The sequence below is a fragment of the Colletes gigas genome, unplaced genomic scaffold, assembly GCF_013123115.1.
Source record: "Colletes gigas isolate AHSC1104 unplaced genomic scaffold, ASM1312311v1 Colletes_gigas_Sc00001, whole genome shotgun sequence".
NCBI lineage: Eukaryota > Metazoa > Arthropoda > Insecta > Hymenoptera > Colletidae > Colletes > Colletes gigas.
Genome location: NW_025106630.1, coordinates 811,039 through 831,678, shown reverse-complemented (window position 1 = coordinate 831,678; position 20,640 = coordinate 811,039). Strand labels below are relative to the sequence as shown.

At 35.8% G+C, this 20,640-nt stretch overlaps 1 protein-coding gene across 1 annotated transcript; it reads right to left on the bottom strand.

Moving 5' to 3' along the window:
* Positions 1 to 656: 656 nt before the first annotated feature.
* LOC122404519 (cadherin-23) lies at positions 657 to 19,634 on the bottom strand. Its single transcript, XM_043408556.1, has 24 exons — positions 19,433 to 19,634; positions 13,692 to 13,843; positions 11,584 to 11,964; positions 11,124 to 11,253; positions 10,386 to 10,753; positions 10,087 to 10,225; positions 9,709 to 9,964; positions 9,347 to 9,621; positions 8,785 to 9,110; positions 6,843 to 7,154; positions 6,374 to 6,647; positions 5,659 to 5,959; positions 5,240 to 5,435; positions 4,726 to 4,883; positions 4,198 to 4,379; positions 3,859 to 4,082; positions 3,582 to 3,770; positions 3,154 to 3,447; positions 2,763 to 3,005; positions 2,357 to 2,542; positions 2,144 to 2,280; positions 1,594 to 1,985; positions 1,090 to 1,354; positions 657 to 1,010 (listed from the first exon to the last, which is right to left on the bottom strand). The coding sequence occupies exons 1-24, from the start codon at positions 19,632 to 19,634 to the stop codon at positions 887 to 889; spliced, it is 5,706 nt and encodes a 1,901-aa protein (XP_043264491.1). The 3' UTR covers positions 657 to 886.
* Positions 19,635 to 20,640: the final 1,006 nt, after the last annotated feature.

The following is a 20,640-nucleotide window of genomic DNA, read 5'->3' as shown; positions in this document are numbered from 1 at the left end:
CGTCCAGCTAATTTCCATTTTAACAATGGATTCTTCGCTTACCGGTATTTCGTTTCACGATATTATCTACACAGGCTGTCCACCTCGCGATAGTTACTACTCTTTCTTATTAAAGAAAAAGGATTCCATCGCAAAGGTTTTAATTACGATTTTATTCGTGATAAGTTTCGTCGTGTGTAATAGTACGTGATTAGTAGAACTCCAGCATGATTATACCGGAGATTTATTTACGGCATTGTAGAATATACTTATAAAGTGTTTTACTGTAGTCCGAATATTTTTTAAAATGCAGTAGTTAAATATTATTTAAAAAACCGCTGACTTAAGGAATTCTAATAAACTTGAATGTGATGAGAAACTAATTTTTATTTCAAATCGTAATTGTTAGAAATATTGCAGAACTACCGTGTATAAACAACTTTTAGAATACGCATCGAAGTCAACAATAAATAATCGTTTATCGTTACCAAAAGAAAAGAATTCTGAACATTATCGAATTATTGTTTATTTCTCAGAAAAATATACAAAGGTGTACAAAACATTCTAACACAGGGGTTAGTGTGCAGAGATCATCAATATGCAATTGCTTCATATATCGACCGTAGTCAATTTTTTACGCATCTAAAAACGAGATTCGTTGGAATAATCATTTGGCTTTATTTCATATTCGATGTAGAGCATGAGTTATAGATAATAAAATTCTGATAGTATATAATATTTAATGATATTTAAATTTATTATAAAATAAATATTAAATATTTCTATCGTTTGTACGATGTGTGACTATTTACACGATCACTTCTAAATTTACAGTTCTCTTACGAGTGTACGGATATTAGCACTTAAAGAAATGTATTTGTCGGAAGTGTTGCCCATCCTTGTTCGATTACAGTTCTGTCGTTTCGATTTTCTTGCCTAAAGGATTGACAATCGTGTTGTGTGTTCGATGTAGCGACGAGTTTCGATGGAAGTTGTTTGGAATGTTTGCAATGTTCGCGAGGCTTTCTAAGCTGAAATAATATTTTTTGTTATTCATCATAGTACACTTTTAAGATACGCCAAATCATTTGTGAAGAAAAATGTGTTTACCTTGAAATGGATGAGACTCTTGGCTCGATATAATATGGTTTATCTTCATGTCTTTGGTTTGTGTTTACTTCGTTCATCAATTCTTCGTTGTTCAGTGCATTCTCATCGAGAGAATCCCTCTCGGACGTGTGACTCACGGATTCGTCGCTTTTGAACCACTCATTCTCGTAAGCATGCATCCATATTGGATTAGAACCTTCCACACTATGTTTATTCGTGTTAGGAACGCGTCCTGGTCCTCTAATAAATTCTGCATCCGAAGTACCTTGACAGAGAAACGGTGTTCACCGATTATAAATACGAATAATTGCTTGTTTTATTTTATCGTTTGAGATTTGTTCATTTGCCAGTACAATTTACAGTTTTAATTGTCATTTTAAGCACAGTTTTGTCTCAAAATCTCACGTTAATAGACGAATTTGAATATATCACGAAGAAAATATATTTGTAAGCGATAGGTTTTATTCTGTTACCAAAATTTTGAACATTATGCTTGACACTTACCGAAAGGAGAGGCGTTCGCTGCTTTCAGCTGCCTTCGAAACGAGGCCCTTTGCGAAAGGCACAACGCTATGCACAAAATTAGCAAAGCTCCCAGAAACAGGGTCAAAGTCAGTAGCCAAAAAGTCGTCCCTGCTTGCTCGTACTGAACAATTGGCTGATACTGTGCCGCTTGCGTGTCGAGAACGTTGAATTCCTTGAACAAACTATCGAGCTTCTCAATATTTCTGTCGACTAATTCGAGAACCTCGGACACTTCGAGGATGGAGTTGTCACGGCGATTTACTAGATGCAAGTACAAGTCCGTTTTCGTCCGATCGACCGAACCGTCGTGATTCTCGTGGGTTTTGTATTCGTCGATATTGACTATCGCGCCGGTCACGTTGCCCAGTGTCCTGAAAGTTCGAATTATTAATTGTGAGCAAATAATGATAATAATTAATTCTGTGTTCACTTTGTCTAGAACTAATATAAATGGGAATTGTTCCTTTGGATAAGAAAAAATTATTTAAATTCCATTGACAATTTCATAAATAAAATTTTTCATATTTACTCTCTGAACGTTTCTATTCGATTCCGAATTTCCGGTGGATGCTGTCGCAGCACGAAACGAACTCTTTGGTCCTCTCGTAATAAATATATAAATACCCTTGCAGAATCTTGCAAACCGTGCGTATCGTTGGCTATGACCTATTTGAATTGATTAATCAAAATTTATTTTTTTCAATAATATTAAATGTGTTTTATTAAAATCGATTCAACGTACCATAAAGTCAAAGTATCCTTTCATTCCTCTTTGGGGATCAAAATTTAGGCTCACTACTCCAGTGAGTTTGTTAACGAGAAAAGGTTGTAATTGAATATCGTCCAGTCCCTCAGTTAAAGTCATGTGCATTTTGCCAATTTGGTAATAATTAATTACTGCGTTCTCGCCTGCATCTAGATCGATTGCCTAGAACAGTCATACGAATTTTATTGCTTGATACAGCTGATATAAATTATTTTCAAAATATATATTCTATTCAAATTATTTATACCAGTCATTTCTAGTCACTTTTATTATATTTAAAATTTTATTAAAATGTTGTTGATGTCAAGAGTATTAACAATTTAGTTACTAGTGCTTGATATTCATTTTTTTTGGAAATAACTTTGTAAGAATAATGTTTTACCTGTACGTGCATAAACTGCGTGCCAAAGTCAGCTTCTGTAGTAACGCCTCCCGTGAATATTTTACTAACAAACTTCGGTGGATTATCGTTTACATCGATTATGTCTATAATGACTTTTAAAGTAGTATCGTCGGCAGTTTCGTCGTAAAAACTCTCGTTCGCTGGAATTGTATTGCAGTCTTCCGTCGCTTTTATAATTAACAAGTGTTGCTGCTGTTGTTCTCTATCCAAAAATTTGGCGGTCTGAAAATATTTACCAAAATAAAATATAGATTTCAGTGATCCTAGCTCTAAATAAATTTTAAACATTAAAATGTGTATATTTATCATTAAATTCTTTAGAGTAAGTATTTCTCTATGTATCGTTTCTTTTGTATTTATTAAAACTCACGCTCAATTCGTGTTTGAAAATATCGAGGGCGAATAATCCATCTTCGTTTCCGCTGACTATAAAGTAACAGACTTGTGCAGGGGGATCGTCGAGATCGTCGACTTCGTCTCTATCCACAGTCTGCGGAAGTAAAACCATTTCCGATCCGGGAAGTTGTTCTTCCGTGAAGTTAGTGTTGAAAATATCCACCAAAAATTGTGGCTCGTAGTCGTTGATGTTCCGAACGTAAATTATTAGATCTAGATCCGAACTTAGAGGGGTCGGAGTACCTAGATCGTATGCTTCCACTCTGATCTGCGTACGAATTATATTTTTGTTGAGTGAATGTTGTTTTATGGGAGAAAAGTTAGATAAAAAAGATTTTTAGACACCAGAAGATATTAGTTCAATACTTCTATTCACATTTTATTCTTGTGTGTTTAAAGTACCTCGTATAATTTTTGAATTTCCCTATCCAGTGGAAGTTTCAATGAAATAATTCCGGTTCTATCGTCGATGTGAAAAGTTCTCCAATGGCCAGCCAAATCTTGCTTCAGGCGGTAATGAACGTCACCGTTTGGACCAGTGTCAGCATCATGGGCTTCAATTTGAATAATTTGCGTCCCAACTGTTACGTTCTGTAAATCATTTCATTTGTAATAATACGAATACAGATCGTAGTTTACTTATTTCTGGCTAATTTAGGCGTGAATGGTCAATAATCACCTCTGGTACCCGGATCGTTGTGTTATGTTGCGGACTAATAAACATTGGTGGATTGTCGTTGTAATCTGTGACGCAAATATTTAGAACTGACGTGTCTTTGTTAGCGGGACTACCGAGATCTCGTACTTCCAAAGGCAATGAATAATTTCCGAATTTCCCTCGAAGCGAGTGAACCGCTTTTAGATTCGCGGTCCAATAATCTTTCTGCTCTAGGATGAATAAACCTAGAGCATAAATAAATTTACATTACTCATTTGCAGCTTCTGTAGATACGAAGCTTCGCGATAGTTAATTTATAAAGTAAAGAAGCTGTTGTTGTACAAAATTGTTTGCACAAACCTAGTTCGTTTCCAGAAAGGATTCTAATCTTCACGCGACCATTGGGAGTCGTTGGATCGTCGACGTCTTTTGCTTTAATTACAAAAATTAAGTCTTTGACGTCATGGAACTCCGATATAGTGATGCATGTTGCAGGTATGTCCATTTTCGGTGGATTGTCATTAACATCTGTTACTGTGACTCTTTAAAAATGTGATTTTTATTTTTTTTCAATTCATTTCTTAATGTATTTAACACTAAAAAATGACGTTTCAATATTCTGAATTAGAAATTGTAGAATTAGAATACTAATATACAATAAAATGCATCGTTGTACTTATGAAAACACTGAACAGGATAAATTTGTTTATATCATACGACTCTTTTCTTTGTCATTTTTTTTATCTTCAAACAAAACAGAAATCGTTTTAAAATTGGCATCGTAGTTGATCAAGCTATTTTGGTTTAATTCGTAGTATAGTAATTATGACAATTTATCTTTCCAGAGTAATATTTTCTGTCTCAAATCATAAAAACAATTTAACTTACTGGATTTGTTTGAAGGCGTTTCTCGATTCTCCAGCTGTGTAACCGAACTGATAGTTATCCCACGCCTCTATGACTAGAATATAATTTTGTTTAGTTTCCCAATCGATAGAATCAGCTACAGTTAGAGCACCACATTCAGGATGAATAGCGAAAGTTCCCTGTACCAAAAAACGATTTCTCACTTTATTTAATAATTTATTTAATCCTGTGTGGACGCCACAAGTCTTTTTAAGCAAAGTTGATTTTAAGTAAAAATTAATTTTCTGCATTCTTTTGTTTACATTTGCATACATAAAAAATAATAAACAATTTGATCAATATTATCATTGTAATACATTCTTAAGATGTCAGAGGTAATACCTGAATTTTTTCAAAATTCTTAAAACACTTCAATTGGTTAAAGAACAAAGGTGTCCCCGCAGGGTTAAATTGTTACTGTTTACGTTAGTTTTTAGAATTTATTAGGATTTCAGTGGAAAAAAATTTAATGAGAACTAATAATTCTATTTCTTACTTGAGATGACATTCTATCCAGTAAATACGTGATTTTTCCATAATCACCACTATCAGGATCTTTAGCTTGAATAACAGCAATCTCTGTGCCAATCTTAGCATTTTCCATGACAGTTAAATTAGTGATATCGGTCACAAAATATGGATTGTTGTCATTTTCATCCAATACTTGGACATATACGTCTGAGAGACTTGATCTATAAATGGAATTTGTCATAATAACAGAAATGTTGCTTTAGATTTTCCTTTTCTGTACTGATTATATTTTTTCTCATAAATTTAAATAGTAGTTGCGTGATATGCGGTACATTTGAATAAAGTGATGTAAAATTTAAGAACATTGCTGTCATTTTAAACTATGTTTTCATGGATGTACGTTTTAACAAATTGAAAGGCTGGCTATTCAAAAATTGATTTTACCTTGGCGGTATTCCTGAATCAGTGGCTCTGACGGTTAGATTAAGCCAGGAATATTGCTCCCGATCAATTTTATTTGCGACAACCATTTCCCCAGTTTCAGAATCAAGATGTACTAAATCTGCCAATTCCTTTGGACTCTCTAAAGAATACGTAATGCTACGATTTTTATCGGCGTCGTCAGCCACAATGTTGGCAATATTAACACCATTTTTACTGTTCTCCGTCACTGACCGTCTATAAAATGGCCTTCTGAACCTCGGATTGTTATCATTTTCATCCTCGATTATGATGTTCAGCATAGCTAAAATTTATATCAAAATCATTTCATTGTACATTTATTCTATTGTAATTATTTTTTTATTTTATTTTATTTAAGGGCGCATTAACAGGTCATGGTCATCGATAGTTTATACATTCTTATTTTAGATCATGTTATATACCTTAAAATCCTTTAAGTTTCATTATGTTTTCAATTGAGTTCATTACCTTGCTTATATCATTTTTAATTTTGTGTCTTGCATAAATTATGAATGAAAATGTAATATATGAAGGGGAATAGCTTTCAAATCTTGACAAGTCGTATTATAAAGAGGGGCATAATGACGTTGCTCTATCATTGGATCAAATACATTAGTCATAAAGTAGATAGTAGCTTGAAATATTAAATAGAAAACGAAAAAATAATTATTTTCTATCGAGAATATTTCTTACTAACCGAATGCAGTTTGTACACCTTTAATTGCCGCCAAATCTTCGACGACAAGACCCAATCGTATCGTTTCCACTCTTTCTCTGTCAATCAGTTTGACTACTCGTAGCAAGCCATCGAGTGCGTTTAATTCTAACGCGGACAAATAATCGTATTCTTGAATTTTAATTAGCGTTCCTTCTTCGTTCCTTGCCTCGGATGAGTTCGGATCGATGCGATATCGCAGAATCGGTGCTATGTCTGGATCATTGGCAATAACACGGTGTACATACGCTCCAACCTGATAAATAAATGATTCAAATACGGAGACCAAATGAGCAAAACGAAAAAAGTTAAACACAATAGTTAACAGAAACATTATGTTCTTAACAGATTATTACACCATTATAATTGCTTGTACGTTATTTAGATTTTATATTTATATTAGATTAGAGTATTATAGCACATAAAATGCACAATTAGCATGTATACATACCTGAGTGTTTTCGCGAATAGTAACTGTACCGGGTTCAATGAAAATCGGTGGTTTATTATTAACGTCTACAATGGTGATATTGACAAGAACTTCAGCCGTTCTTTGAATTTCTGTTCCACTGTCTATCGCGAGAACATTCAAACTGTATCTCGTAGTTTTTGGTGAAGTGAGATCCGGATCTAAATTAGAGCCAGGAGCAACCCTAATCACGCCTGTCTCCGGACTAATGACGAACTTGTCGCCTGCACCGCTTTGAATTCTGTAAACTAGTTTGTTGTTTGGCGATGATAGATCTTTGTCCCAAGCTTTAACCTGCAACAAAGATCTTTTGTTACTGTATTAATTACTAAAATGATGTTGGATGATCTTAACTGATACAGGTGGTTGTTTTCGTTGTTTCGAAGGCTGAAATGTTTCTTTCATTTGTAAAAAAATTTTTTTTGCTAGAAGAATGTGATTTTATTGAAAAAAAATAAGAAAGAAATTAATATGATGGAAATATATTAATGTCTTCCTTAAAACGTTTTATGTTACAACAAATTTGGAGACTACGTATAACCTATGTTTGTATAACATTTTTAAGTTGTTTTAATATACAGGGTGTTCGGCCACCTCTAGCAAAAATTTTAATGAGCGATAGTAGAGGCCAAAATAAGACAAAAATCAAGAATACCAATTTGTTGATGGAAGCTTCGTTAAAAAGTTATTAACGTTTAAAGTGTCGCCCTTACTGAATTTTTTTCTCGAAAATGCGCAAGATTTCGGGGGTATGTCTATTCACCAAAAATGACTGTAATTGAACCCTACAACCGAAAATAATTTTTCCACAACGATTTGCAATTTTTTAATTTTCTCGATTAATTTCACACCTTCTCTATTTTTTTTCTCGAAAGTGGGCTGGATTTCGTGGGTATGTCTAATGACAAAAACTGATTGTAATTGACCCCCGCAACCGAAAATAATTTTTCCACAACGATTTGCAATTTTTTTTCACCGTTGAAAAATTTAGGCACCTAATTGGATTTTCAGTAAGGAATTTTTTTCTCGAAAGTGCGTACGATTTCGGAGATATGTGTAATGATAAAAAATGATTGTAATTGATCCCCGCAACCGAAAATAATTTTTTTAGAACGATTTGAAATTTTTGAATTTAATTGTTAATAACTTTTTAACGAAGCTACCATCAACAAATTAGTATTCTTGATTTTCGTCTTATTTTGGCCTCTACTATCGCTCATTAAAATTTTTGCTAGAGGTGGCCGAACACCCTGTATACATATATTCACTTTGTGAATTATCGTTTTACATTTATGGAACATCTTGTACAGTCTTGTCTCTATAATTGTCTTGGTTTTTTGTCTCGTTAGCTGTCGTAGAGTTATGGCCACTTCCTGGAACTCCGCGTTACCTACGACCCATAATCTATGCTCGGCAGAACAAGTATAGTGACTCTCGAAAACACAGCGGGGAGCCAAGATGATAATCCATAAATTATTATTTAAGAACCACGCCCATGGAAATTTTACATAAATGCTCGGAAAGAAGAACAACAAAAACGTTATACAAGCCTACCTTTTTTTTTATATAGAAAGATGTTCTTTTAGACTTTACATACATTTAACGCAATAATATTCAGTTCTATTTGATAACAAAAATTATATGTTATATTTTTCTATCGTTATATGCACACTTTATTAAATATTTTATGCAGCAAAAGTGGTGTAATTACACTTATAACAAAAGTCGTAAAATCTAATCGAATCCTGTGTATTTTTGAAGCGTATATAACTATTTTAACTACGATGGTTGAGAGTAGACATACGACCAGAACGATAAAAGCACTTGACTGGCTAAGAGCAGGCATACTACCTCAAAGGATTAATGATAGCAATATTTTACTATACTAGTTGCGCATAAAATTATAATTTTCTTCTAATATTACCTGAACTATGCTGGTACCACCAGCCAAGTCTTCAGGAATGCTTCTTTTGTATAATGTTCTCTCAAAGGCAGGTGCATTATCGTTAATATCCTTTAAATAAATTATTAATGGTGCGTTGGAGCTCAAACTCGGTGTGCCCGCGTCTCTGGCTCGTACTGTCAGTCTCAGCGGACGCACCGATGTCTCTTTGTGCCCTTGACTTATAGGCAATGCTTCATAATCCAAAGGTGTCGTTGGAATGATTATACCTCGCTTTGGATCGATGCTAAAGTTCCGCGAAAATTCACCCGCAACTATAGCATAGATCACTTCGCTGTTCTTAGTACCTAGAGAAAGTTTAGTAAAATTAATCTTCATACTTTCTCGACCGTTTTAGAACACTCATATTTCATTCTTGATAAAAGTAGTTGTGATAAATTTAAAACTTGTTTAAAAACGAATTGTAACGAGAAAACACAATGTACTGATAGTTCAACAGCCGCTTTTCTTAAGATCAAGATAACTAATACAGAAATATATTTTTATATCTACAATTTAGTAAATAATCGAGTAGAATGCAAACCATTTAAATCGATGTCAAAGGCTTCGACGATCAATGGCGATTCGAAATGATCTTCGTTTTCCAAAAGCACAGCCTCGTATTTGTTTTGCAGAAACACGGGGGCGTTATCGTTGACGTCATTAATATTCACAATTAATTGGACCGTATTTTGATTACCTTTGCCCAGATCGTCTCTTGCCTCGATAGTTAAATAATGTCGAGCCACTAGTTCTCGATCAAAACTCAAACCCGCTATTTTAACCGTGATCACACCAGTCAAAGGATCCATTGATAGTCTACAATTAAAGAAACTTAGTATTTCTGTTTTGAATAAAATTTGCACTATTCTCAAATCATGTAGTATTTCCAACTCGTTAGCTTACGCATGGGCAATACTGCCTCCCAAATACGTGTATCTGATTCCACGAGTTCCAAAATTGCCACTATCCTCGTCTAATGCTTGAACCCATGCCACTGTGGTTCCTGCAGCGCAATTTTCTGGAATCGATACCTCGTACGAGTTTTCGGTGAATTCCGGGTAATTGTCGTTTTGATCTTTTATGAATACAGTCACTGGAACCATGCTGTATTTTGGCGCTACTGATACTACTTCCTTGGCGATTAACGTAAAATTTATCTCTGAAAATATAAAATTAAAATTAAAATCATATGTATTGGTGATGGTTATATCATGATTAAAGAAAAAGTGTTATTTTACTCTTAACTAGTCTTTCTTTGGCGTTGCTTAAAGATTTCAATACCTTTTTTCGTTTCAAAATCCAATTTGCTAGAATTCTTGACGCGTATCAGAAAAGGAGCTTCGTTGATTCCTCTAAATGGCGTCACGTCGAACATTCCGTCGTCACCTTCGATGAATATTCTAAAAGTACCATTTGATCCCTGAAAAATTGTTTCATTGGATTATTCTAAATTAATAATTCGTATAGTGGCAATAATTATATTATTGCGTTTACGGGTATTGATGAAACTTCGTGCTCTATAAATGTTTCTTACAAGTTTTACAAACGTCCCGTGAAATTCTTTAACGTTCGTTTCTCACCAAGTCGTGATCGTAAACTTCCGGTATCGCATCTCCGATGAAATTAACCGGTGTATTGTGCGGTGCATTTTCATTTATCTCAGCACGGTATCGCGTACTTCGGAACTTCGGAGTCTCATCGTTAACGTCCGTAAGAATGATAGTAACTTCGGTGGAGACCGACGGCGCAGGTATTATTTTCGACACTTCCTTCACGGTGATTTCCAAGACAAAGGCGCCTTCCGCATTTTCTTCCGCTTCTCTATCAAGTTGCGCCCTGGTGAACACCAGACCGGAAGTCGCGTCTATATCGAATAAGTATCTCGGCCCTCGGGTGATGCTGTAAGTCACTTTATTGTTTACTCCCTTGTCGCCGTCTACCGCTCGTACTGCAAAACGTTTGAAAATTTAATTTGTTAACCTTTACGAATATTCTTCATAATTTATTTTTAATGATTTTATTCGTCGAGCAAAAATAAAAGTTTTCAATGAAAAAAGTAGAAACTGTATATTTAAGCCACGAAAATAATTAAAAATAGAGCTTAAACGGTCGAAAACTATTATTTTATTAGCAACTGAATATTGAATACCACAGATTTCTACTTTACAGTCTGCTGACACTTTGGCCACAAACACAGTCTATGGAAATTGCAAATAAAACGGTGACAATGATGAATGGGGAACGCAATATCCCACTACACTATGGTATTCCAGGGTTAAATGACATGTGTAGTTTTCAGTAGTAGTGATTAGGCGGACCTTGTAGAACGGACGTGCCTATCCGGGCATTTTCACTGATCCTGGCAACAGGCGTCATGGTTATGAATTCAGGCGGTTGATCCTCGACGTCTTGAACCTTAACGAGTATCGCGGTTGTTCCTGTATTTACCTGAAATAATTACGAGCAGATTTGGAGATAAATCGACAGACATTCCACCAGATTTTTATCCCCAAATAGTCTGTAATTCATTTTAATTATCCTCGCTAAAAATTTAATTCTCAAACACTTGAATGTGATGCTAATTTATTCCGAACGTGTTTATCGTACTCCAACACACGTTTATCGTGCAGGTACAAGGTTCTTTTCTATCACAAACGTAACTTTTGTATGGGGGTTCTATCTTGAATAGAATGTAAACAGTACCCTTATATTCAAAGCGGGAAATTTTAATAGATAATTCTTTAAAGAATTAAGGAAGCTCGAATGCTAGGGACAAACCTTTTCGTTTATTGCTCGATCGATCGCTAAAATTCTCAACTGGTACAAATATTTCCTTTCATAATCCAAACGACCGACGAGACGGATGACACCTTTTCCATTGACAGTCGCGATGCTGAACACGTCATTGTCCCCGTCCAGTTCCTGCAGGTAATAAACTACCTGTCCGTGTACTCCCAAATCCGCATCATTTGCCTCGACCGTTGTCAAAATACCCGGCCCAGAATCTTCTCGTATTGTCAAAGACGTTGGATGTGATCGAAAGATTGGCACGTTGTCGTTAACATCTTCTACCAGCAGCAATAAACTTTGCGTGAGGAAATTTCCCTCGCCGAGCCTTCCGTCCGTCAAAGTCAATACCAACGCGTACTCGTCCCTGGCCTGAGAAAATCGGATCGATTATTCGTAAATACTTTTTCTATCGACGACAAATTTATTTCCCATTCGGTTATTATGTCAGTAATCATTACAAAAGTCTGGTACTACTGTGACCAAAAATGATCTTTAAGGTCTTGTCACTTTGTTCAAACTAATCTTGGTGTTCCCTTTTTTTTATTACAGTATTATATACATATGTGTGTTACTGAAAGGAGTAGCACAAATAAACGAGTGGTCAAAATTTTTTGAATGAAATTATTTCGAAGGAATGTTTGGAATAATATTTATGAATATTGGAAAACCTCAATTATTGCAATAATCGAGGTTCTACTGCACCACCGTGCAGATGTCAATATCAAAATTGATTTGACATATGAATCTCTGTTATTTTAAGAGTTTGTACACAATCAGGAGTTGAAGCCAGAGGGTAATTTCTGATAATTTAAAATTATACTACATTCTGTGATCGAAAGAAGACGAACCGTACAATCTGTCGATTAATGAATCTTTACAAGTAAAGTAAGTCAACGTTTAAAAGAAATGAGTTAAGATGATGGTACGATTAGAAAATCTAGGTTGCGTGCATGGAACTATCGTCGCTCAGGAAATCGTATCGTCGTTTCGATTTTATAAAACCATACCAATAATCTTTGTCACGATACACGAAGCATCAAACTAGTAATTTTGAGGCACGGTGTATCCTTTAACAGGAAATTAACTTCGATGTTAACGGTCACGTAAAGGAGATGATGATGACAAAATAATGACTTCCACGAATAGATCCACCCCAGATCACTATTTGCATGCTTCTCTTGCTCGGTTACACGTCCCTGAGTTTCTCTTCAATACGTTCGACACTGTTGTTACCATGATCGAACGCTCTTTGCGTAGAAGATTTTTCGAAAATCGGTGACCACTCGTGCGAGATGTAAAAGAAACACAATACCGGAGAAATAAACCGTAGAAATTATTTTCTTCTCCCGGGTCTCGTGTAAAACAAGTCAAGGTAAAAGCTGCTTTCTGGCTTTTCTTACGATTTAATGAAATGCACCGCCGACCACTTTTCTGTTTAAGGCATATCATCGGTTGTCTTAACTTGCTTTTAATTATAATTACTATTGCACAAAGGAATGCAGCATTGTTTGAAGAAACAATGGCACGTTTTTTTCTACGTACGAGCGTTTCTTCAGAAACGTGATTATTCAGGAATTAAAAGAAATACGATGGATATGGAAATTACAATTAACGTGTACTTAAGCATTATGGTATGTTGTAACCGTTGAATACATTTAGAACAATACTAATGGTACTGATTCAAACGTTAGCTATTAATGAAAACATTATCTACGGAGTCTATTTGTATGTAAAATTTTCAACCTTCGTGACCCATTTTCTCAAGCAATTTGCTTTTATTCTTTTGGTTGTGCTTAAAATTGTATAGAATCATCCTTTCGTTAAAGGACAAATAAGTATATTATTCCGTTTAAAAAGTGCCGATGATGTTTGAGCATCCTTGAAACTTTCACTTAGGACGGAAGAAACACAGAAGAACGTTTCGAGTGCCTTTCCCTGTACAAAATACGCAAGTTTTTCCCCCCATTGTCAAATTATAGAGTAAAGAAACGAAACATTCAGAGTACCATTTGAAGCAATTTCGCGAGATTGGTATCGCGGGCGGTCAAGCGGGACCATTGCAACGAAACAGATCATCCATCTTTAGGAGGACTTACCTCTCTGTCCAGCAATTTGTTCAGGTAAATATTGGCCTCGTTTGAACTGAATTTCTCGACCCGAATCACGTCGCTGCCAGGTTGATCTCTAACACCGAACGTCAGGCTGTCACCGTCAGGATCGACGCCACGAAGCCTGTAAATTAAACTGCCTGCAACAGAAACCAGTCGGCACGAATGGCAACGCGATGCGTCAGCGAATAAAGGGCGTAATTAATTAAAATGCGCAGAAACGTTGATTAGACTGTTTACAAGTATGGAAACTAGAGGTACGTTCACGTGTACGTGGAAGATGAAAGGCTTTAAGGGCTTTTTAGGTCAATACTTAGATTATTGGGAATTTTTTTACCTCAAACTCCTAAACATATAAAGTTAAACTTTTGTCACAGTTATTTGTTTTCCCTTTCATAGGACGAACATGAATTTTTCAAGTTCTTTTCTTATCTATTATTAATAATGTAACGAGTTGAATGTTATTGTCATGGATGACTAAAATTTAGAAGCAAACTTTATAAGAGAAAATCATGAAATCTTGCTTGTTAAAGCATGAGATTCACGCTTCGATCGTCGAAATGCCCTTAAAATTAATATAAAATTGAATAGAAACGGTTGGTTAGAACATGAAAAGAACCAATGCTTGAACGAGTAACATTTCATGCTTAGCCTCTTTAATATTCTAGAGAGAAATTAAGATTAGTCCTGGGTTAAGAGAAACGTAGGTAAAATTGATTTTTACCCTTCTAAGAGAAAGTCACAAGCTCCGCCATCAATCAAGACTTCGTCTTCTTCGGGTTGATACCTTGATTGGTATCTAAGCTGATAACTTTCTCTTAGAAGGATAAGAATCAATTTGACCCAGTGTACCGTAATTAAGAAGAGTATGGACGTGATATAGTCTTTTTTTGCTTACTCGTAGACCTTTTACAAATGTTGTATCAATTTTCTAATCTGATACAACTTAGATTTCCACTTGCAACTGATCTTCCTTGCACCCTGCAATATCAGCCTGTCTCATACTTTGAGCAACCTAAACTTAAACTTGTTCAAGCAAGGAACATTTGACAAACGTCGTCTAATAACAAAAGAATTTAAACGTTTTGTGATTTCTTGAGTTCCTCGACTCAAGATGTTTGGGGATGCGTTGAATCCCATTTATAAATGCAGGATCTTACATGAAGCCCATTGTTTTCCATAGAACAAGGAAATGCCAAGGAATTTTACAACGTTTGATGACATTCCTCGCTAAACTTTTGATAACGTCTTAACTCCAAATTCCCAAGAATAAACTTTAGCTAATTCTTCGTACAATATTCCCACTAGATCATTGTGGAGGTAAAGTTATGACCACGTTACAACTCGGGAATTATCTTTCTTTTAATAAATTGTCAGTATATCTCTCCTAATCGCGAATTCTTAAGGGGCCATTCTACCTTATAGGCACGAAAAATACATGTTTCTTTGTGATTTTTTTTTGCGGGCTATTAAAGAGCGATTAATTCCGTGTTTTGTAGATACATTTATTATATATTATATTATATTTAGCTATATTTACGAATTTTTGCAGCGCATAATACCTATTGATTACGCTGTTTTTGTTGATCAACAAACAACAGTTTTTACGAACGGCGCCCGATTGCGTATGTGATATCTTGCGAACAAGTTATCCGAAATCCAAAAACCAACGATATTCTTAATGTAGATGAGTGTGGTTATAGCATGAACTAGGACCTTTTCAAGAAAAACAAAAAATGGCAAAATGGCAAAATGGCAAAAAATACTGAATATTTTCATATATTCGGTTACTTTTTTGTTAATAAAAGAAAAAGTATTGCATATATCGCAATTATCCGAGTTCATGCTATAGGGAGACAAGTTCTAAAGATACTGTATAAATTTCATGTTGATATCTTGACTAGTATTTTCGTTATCACATACACAGTGCCGAAAAATGTAGTTTCGAGAAAAAACAGTTTTAAAGTTTCATATCCAGTTGTTATATTTGCGCGCTGTACATTTCAACAGGCTATAACTTCGTTAGTTTTTCAAATTTCAATTTAATATTTGGTAGATATATTTTCGAGACTACATACTAAAAGATAATGCAAAAAAGGATTTTTTAAATCCCACAAAGTAGAAAGGCCCTTTAAATCCTGACGAACAGTGGTTGCAATGGTATGTCGTGAAATATGTCTTTCTTATTGATCGTAGATTGTTCCGTCCGGTCAGCTCGGGGTTTTCCGCTCGTTTATGGTGCCAGATGCGGAACCTTGACTTTGTCGAAAAAGTCTTCGAACATTCCGCATCTGGCAAATTTCATCGTAAAGCATTCAAGCGCTTTAGCTTTTCGAAAGTGCAAGGCCCGAGTTGACCGACGAAGGGCTGCATTGTTCCGCGGGTGGCACGGTCCTCTACAACGACCGTCGCCAACTCATGGAACAATGCAGCCATAAAACGTCTGCAACGCACGTGTAGCTAGGCGTAATTCGGAGCCCCGTTTTTTCCTCGGCAAAATTAACGGGGCCTTCGACTTGGGGAGGAAACCTCGGTCACCCTCGTTCAGGGTGAGATGGGACTCTTCCTCCTCCACGATCGCGCGAGGGAGGAGTTTCCTGGCCAACGGGGCAGGAAAATCGATCCTCCTCCCCCAAGTCGATGGCCAATCGATAAACGGAAAAAGTCAACGCGAATCGGTTGACGAACCCCCAAAATCGCGTCACGGAGGGGGTTCGAGCCGAAGAGGAAACGGGCTCCGGACACTTCGACACTCGTCGCTGAAACCTCAGACAACAACGATCGAAATCTTTAACTCGTCGCTGAAACCTCAGAGTAAACGTTCCAAAATCTGCAGTTCCATCGTTTCGGGAACACTCGTCATTCGATCTTCGAAGAAATCGCAGCTTAGAAAGTTCAATCGTCTCGTGAACCATTCGTTGTTCGAAAATCATTTCGCGAAACATGAATCGTACCGTCGCGTCGCGGCGGTACTAGCCAGGTAGTCGCGTGAGTTTTCTTTTAAACTCTGAGGGGTTGTAAGGCCCTCTTAACCTTCGTGGTACGCGGGCTCCTAGCCGTCGCTCGCCAAATTAATCTTGAGCGACTATTGAATTGCCGGATTGTTTCGAATGTTCTCTTTGATGTCGAATCACGAGTTGTTGCTCACGAACCGCTTGAGCTGAGTTTCGCGAAATGATCTTTGAACAACGAATGGTTCACGAGACGATTGAACTTTCTAAGCTGCGATTTCTTCGAAGATCGAATGACGAGTGTTCCCGAAACGATGGAACTGCAGATTTTGGAACGTTTACTCTGAGATTTCAGCGACGAGTTAAAGATTTCGATCGTTGTTGTCTGAGGTTTCAGCGACGAGTGTCGAAGTGTCCGGAGCCCGTTTCCTCCTCGGCTCGAACCCCCTCCGAGATGCGATTTTGGGGGTTCGTCAACCGATTCGCGTTGACTTTTTCCGTTTATCGATTGGCCATCGACTTGGGGGAGGAGGATCGACTTTCCTGCCCCGTTGGCCAGGAAACTTCTCCCTCGCGCGATCGTGGAGGAGGAAGAGTCCCATCTCACCCTGGACGAGGGTGACCGAGGTTTCCTCCCCAAGTCGAAGGCCCCGTTAATTTTGCCGAGGAAAAAACGGGACTCCGAATTACGCCTAGCTACACGTGCGTTGCAGACGTTTTATGGCTGCATTGTTCCATGAGTTGGCGACGGTCGTTGTAGAGGACCGTGCCACCCGCGGAACAATGCAGCCCTTCGTCGGTCAACTCGGGCCTTGCACTTTCGAAAAGCTAAAGCGCTTGAATGCTTTACGATGAAATTTGCCAGATGCGGAATGTTCGAAGACTTTTTCGACAAAGTCAAGGTTCCGCATCTGGCACCATAAACGAGCGGAAAAACCCGAGCTGACCGGACGGAACATAGATGATTTCTTGATATTATTTGTTCTTTGGAATTTTAATAATAACGTTCACGAATTGTTAAAAAAGATCTCGCGGGCAGTAGTGGACTTTCGTTCTGCAAACTATTATAATATTTACTTCATACTGACAGCATTACCAAAGTTGTGCATTTAAGTTAACGAACAGCAGAATGTTTTGAATTTTATTCATAAAATTTATGAGAAGACTATATACTCTTAGGATAACTCAGAAGTAGCTGCAATTAATAATTAAAAAGTTCGTGCCTACCGCAAATTAATTGAAGTTTATAATTAAAAGAACTTGTTGCACGTAAGGAGAAAATTTGTCTTTTCCTCTTTTATTTCAGACTTGATCTTTTATACAAATGCGTTGAATAATTTAAACGTTTCATCTAATAATTTCCTTATCGTATCTTTAACTCGAAACACATAATTAATTCGTAAACTAATTACATTACATCGATCCAGGTCAGATCTAGAAAATAATGCCAACGCAACATTTATGAACGTTCCAATTCTAAATTATCTCACGTTGTTAATTTTATACTTGTTGCGTGTGTTCGTTGCAACATTTGTTCCTCAACTAACCGAGAACGATAAATATCGTTCACCGCTTCTCTAACGTTTCTCGAAGTATGATATATCAAATTTAGTAACTTACGGCTTTCGATTGCAACTAAATGCACATTATTTCTCCAATTTTTTTGCTAGTCTGTATGGTTTACAATCTATACAAAATATTAAGCAATGAATTTTGGAGAAGTAACAGTTACATTTTATTAATAAATTTAACTCACATTTACAAATTATGAATTACGTTCAATTAGTACCTATGAGAAATATGTTCTTGAAAAAATAGAAGTTGTCCAAGATGTTCATATTGTATAAAATAACGATAAAGATCGTCCAAATATATGTATATGTTATAAGGAAAGAATCAATTAAATGTAATTCATATCTTCTATCTCATGATTATTAATAAACTGTAATTCACACTTTTAGAAACTGTATTGTTTAACATTTTCCCGTAGATTGTTGGATATGTGTAACGAAAAAGAGAATGTGGGACAAAAAGTTACGTGTTGTTCGTGCGAGATTTGATATGATGATTCCATTTCAGATTGGAATTTATATTAACATTCTGTGGTTACATTGTTTTTTGAGTTAAACGGATCGCAAACATCGCTCGATAATGCACTTTGTAGTTTGAAAAATAAAAAGTTGGGGAACAAAAGCGTGATGCATTCTAAAAGAAAACTAATAATTATTTTTCAGCATCGAAAACCAATCATTATTGTACCGAGTGTAATATACGTTCGTGTTTGGAAAGTTGTTTCGAATTATCTCGGAAGAAAGCAAACTAAATTTAATTTTATGTAATATTTGGCGAGTGTAAAATCTCACGTTAACGTATGGTACAATAAAATGACGAGAAAGTGCTTAAAATAACTTCATATATATTCATTAATAATTTCACTTGTGTATAAGTTTTTCCTTTGCGTTGAAAATCTGCTTTCATGACCGGTTTTTAGAGGAAATAAATACCATTTGAAACTAATATTTTGTTGATTTGTTAATAAAGATATCGGTATTCTATTAGAGCCAGTTGGATTAGTTAGTTTGACTGTATGATAAATTAACATTTTTCATTCAATGAATTTTTTTACTGTTCAATTAATCGATGATAGAAAAAGCATTCTTGTTGAAATAATTTTACAATTTATTTTTTAATAATGATGCTTGTAGGCATACGTAAAAATTGAATAAACGACTAACAAGGGTCACAAAATTGATGTACTCTCGTATGTTTTATTCTTACCGACTGGTGTCTCAGGGCCTTCCTTCAACCTGAGAATAATTTCCGTTTGGCCGTCGATGAGAAAACGTGGTGGATTGTTTCTGGCCGAGCAGCTTGTCAGAAGACAGATAAATACGAATGCAAGCCATTCAGACTTAAATCTGCGCCTCTTATAAGATCGTAACAGCCACGAAAACGTGATGATTGGTTTCGTGGAGGTCATCTTGGTGACAAGCATCCCTTAATTGACATGGTTATTACTATCCCCCACCGAATGGTTGTGTACGATTGAGCGTCCTTGATCCTTGAATGAGAAAGATCGATTAATTGCATACTGTATTCCAAACCCAAAATTATTCTATTTAGTCGAACATAGTTTCTCTTTATACAGAAATAATTGTCTAAATAGGTATAATACTTGTGGACTAAAAAAAAAACCCGTTATGAACGCTCTATTAAATACGTTATAAATTGAATTCATGTCCATGTGATGAAGGAAATTAAAGAAAATTGGTTAAAATTAAGAACTCTCACGTGTATTCAATTAGAAAGTTCTTATTCATTAATAATTATTGTAATCTTGGAGTAATATTAATGAGAATCAACGCCATTTCATACTGAATAAGACAAGTATTATAATCCTTGTGTTAGAAATATCGTAATTTGATTATTAATTAATTTAATGGGATTTGATTACTGGTAATATAAGTTTTAAAATAATTGACAAAAATCTATTTAACTAAAAGAGTATTATTTAAGATAAATTCCTTACAATCCATAACAAAATTAAAATAATAAAACTTAATGTCAATTTCGAAGTTAAATGTTTCTTTAAATAATCATTATGATTATCATATTTCGAGGTGGAAATAATTGATATTTTAAGTATGGATAGAAAATTAATTCTTCCACGATCAATCTATCGAAGGTTCTTAAGATCCAGGAGCACGTATGTATATGAATCGAGTATTTTTTCACGGGGATTTTCATAAGTAAGAGGATTCAAATGAATTATTATGTCTTGCTATGCGGCACTTTCGCACACGTGTCACTTTCACGCTCGTAATAATTCGCTGACGTGTGATTTTTCTCGTCGAGATCGTCTTTGAAGCATTGTAACGAGACCTCGGTCGGGAAGCCCAAAGATAATTAGTCCAACCGTGCAACATTAGAGCCACGTCTTCTCGGAACGCCGTAATTGGCAGCGAGGAGAAAACACGAGGGGAAGA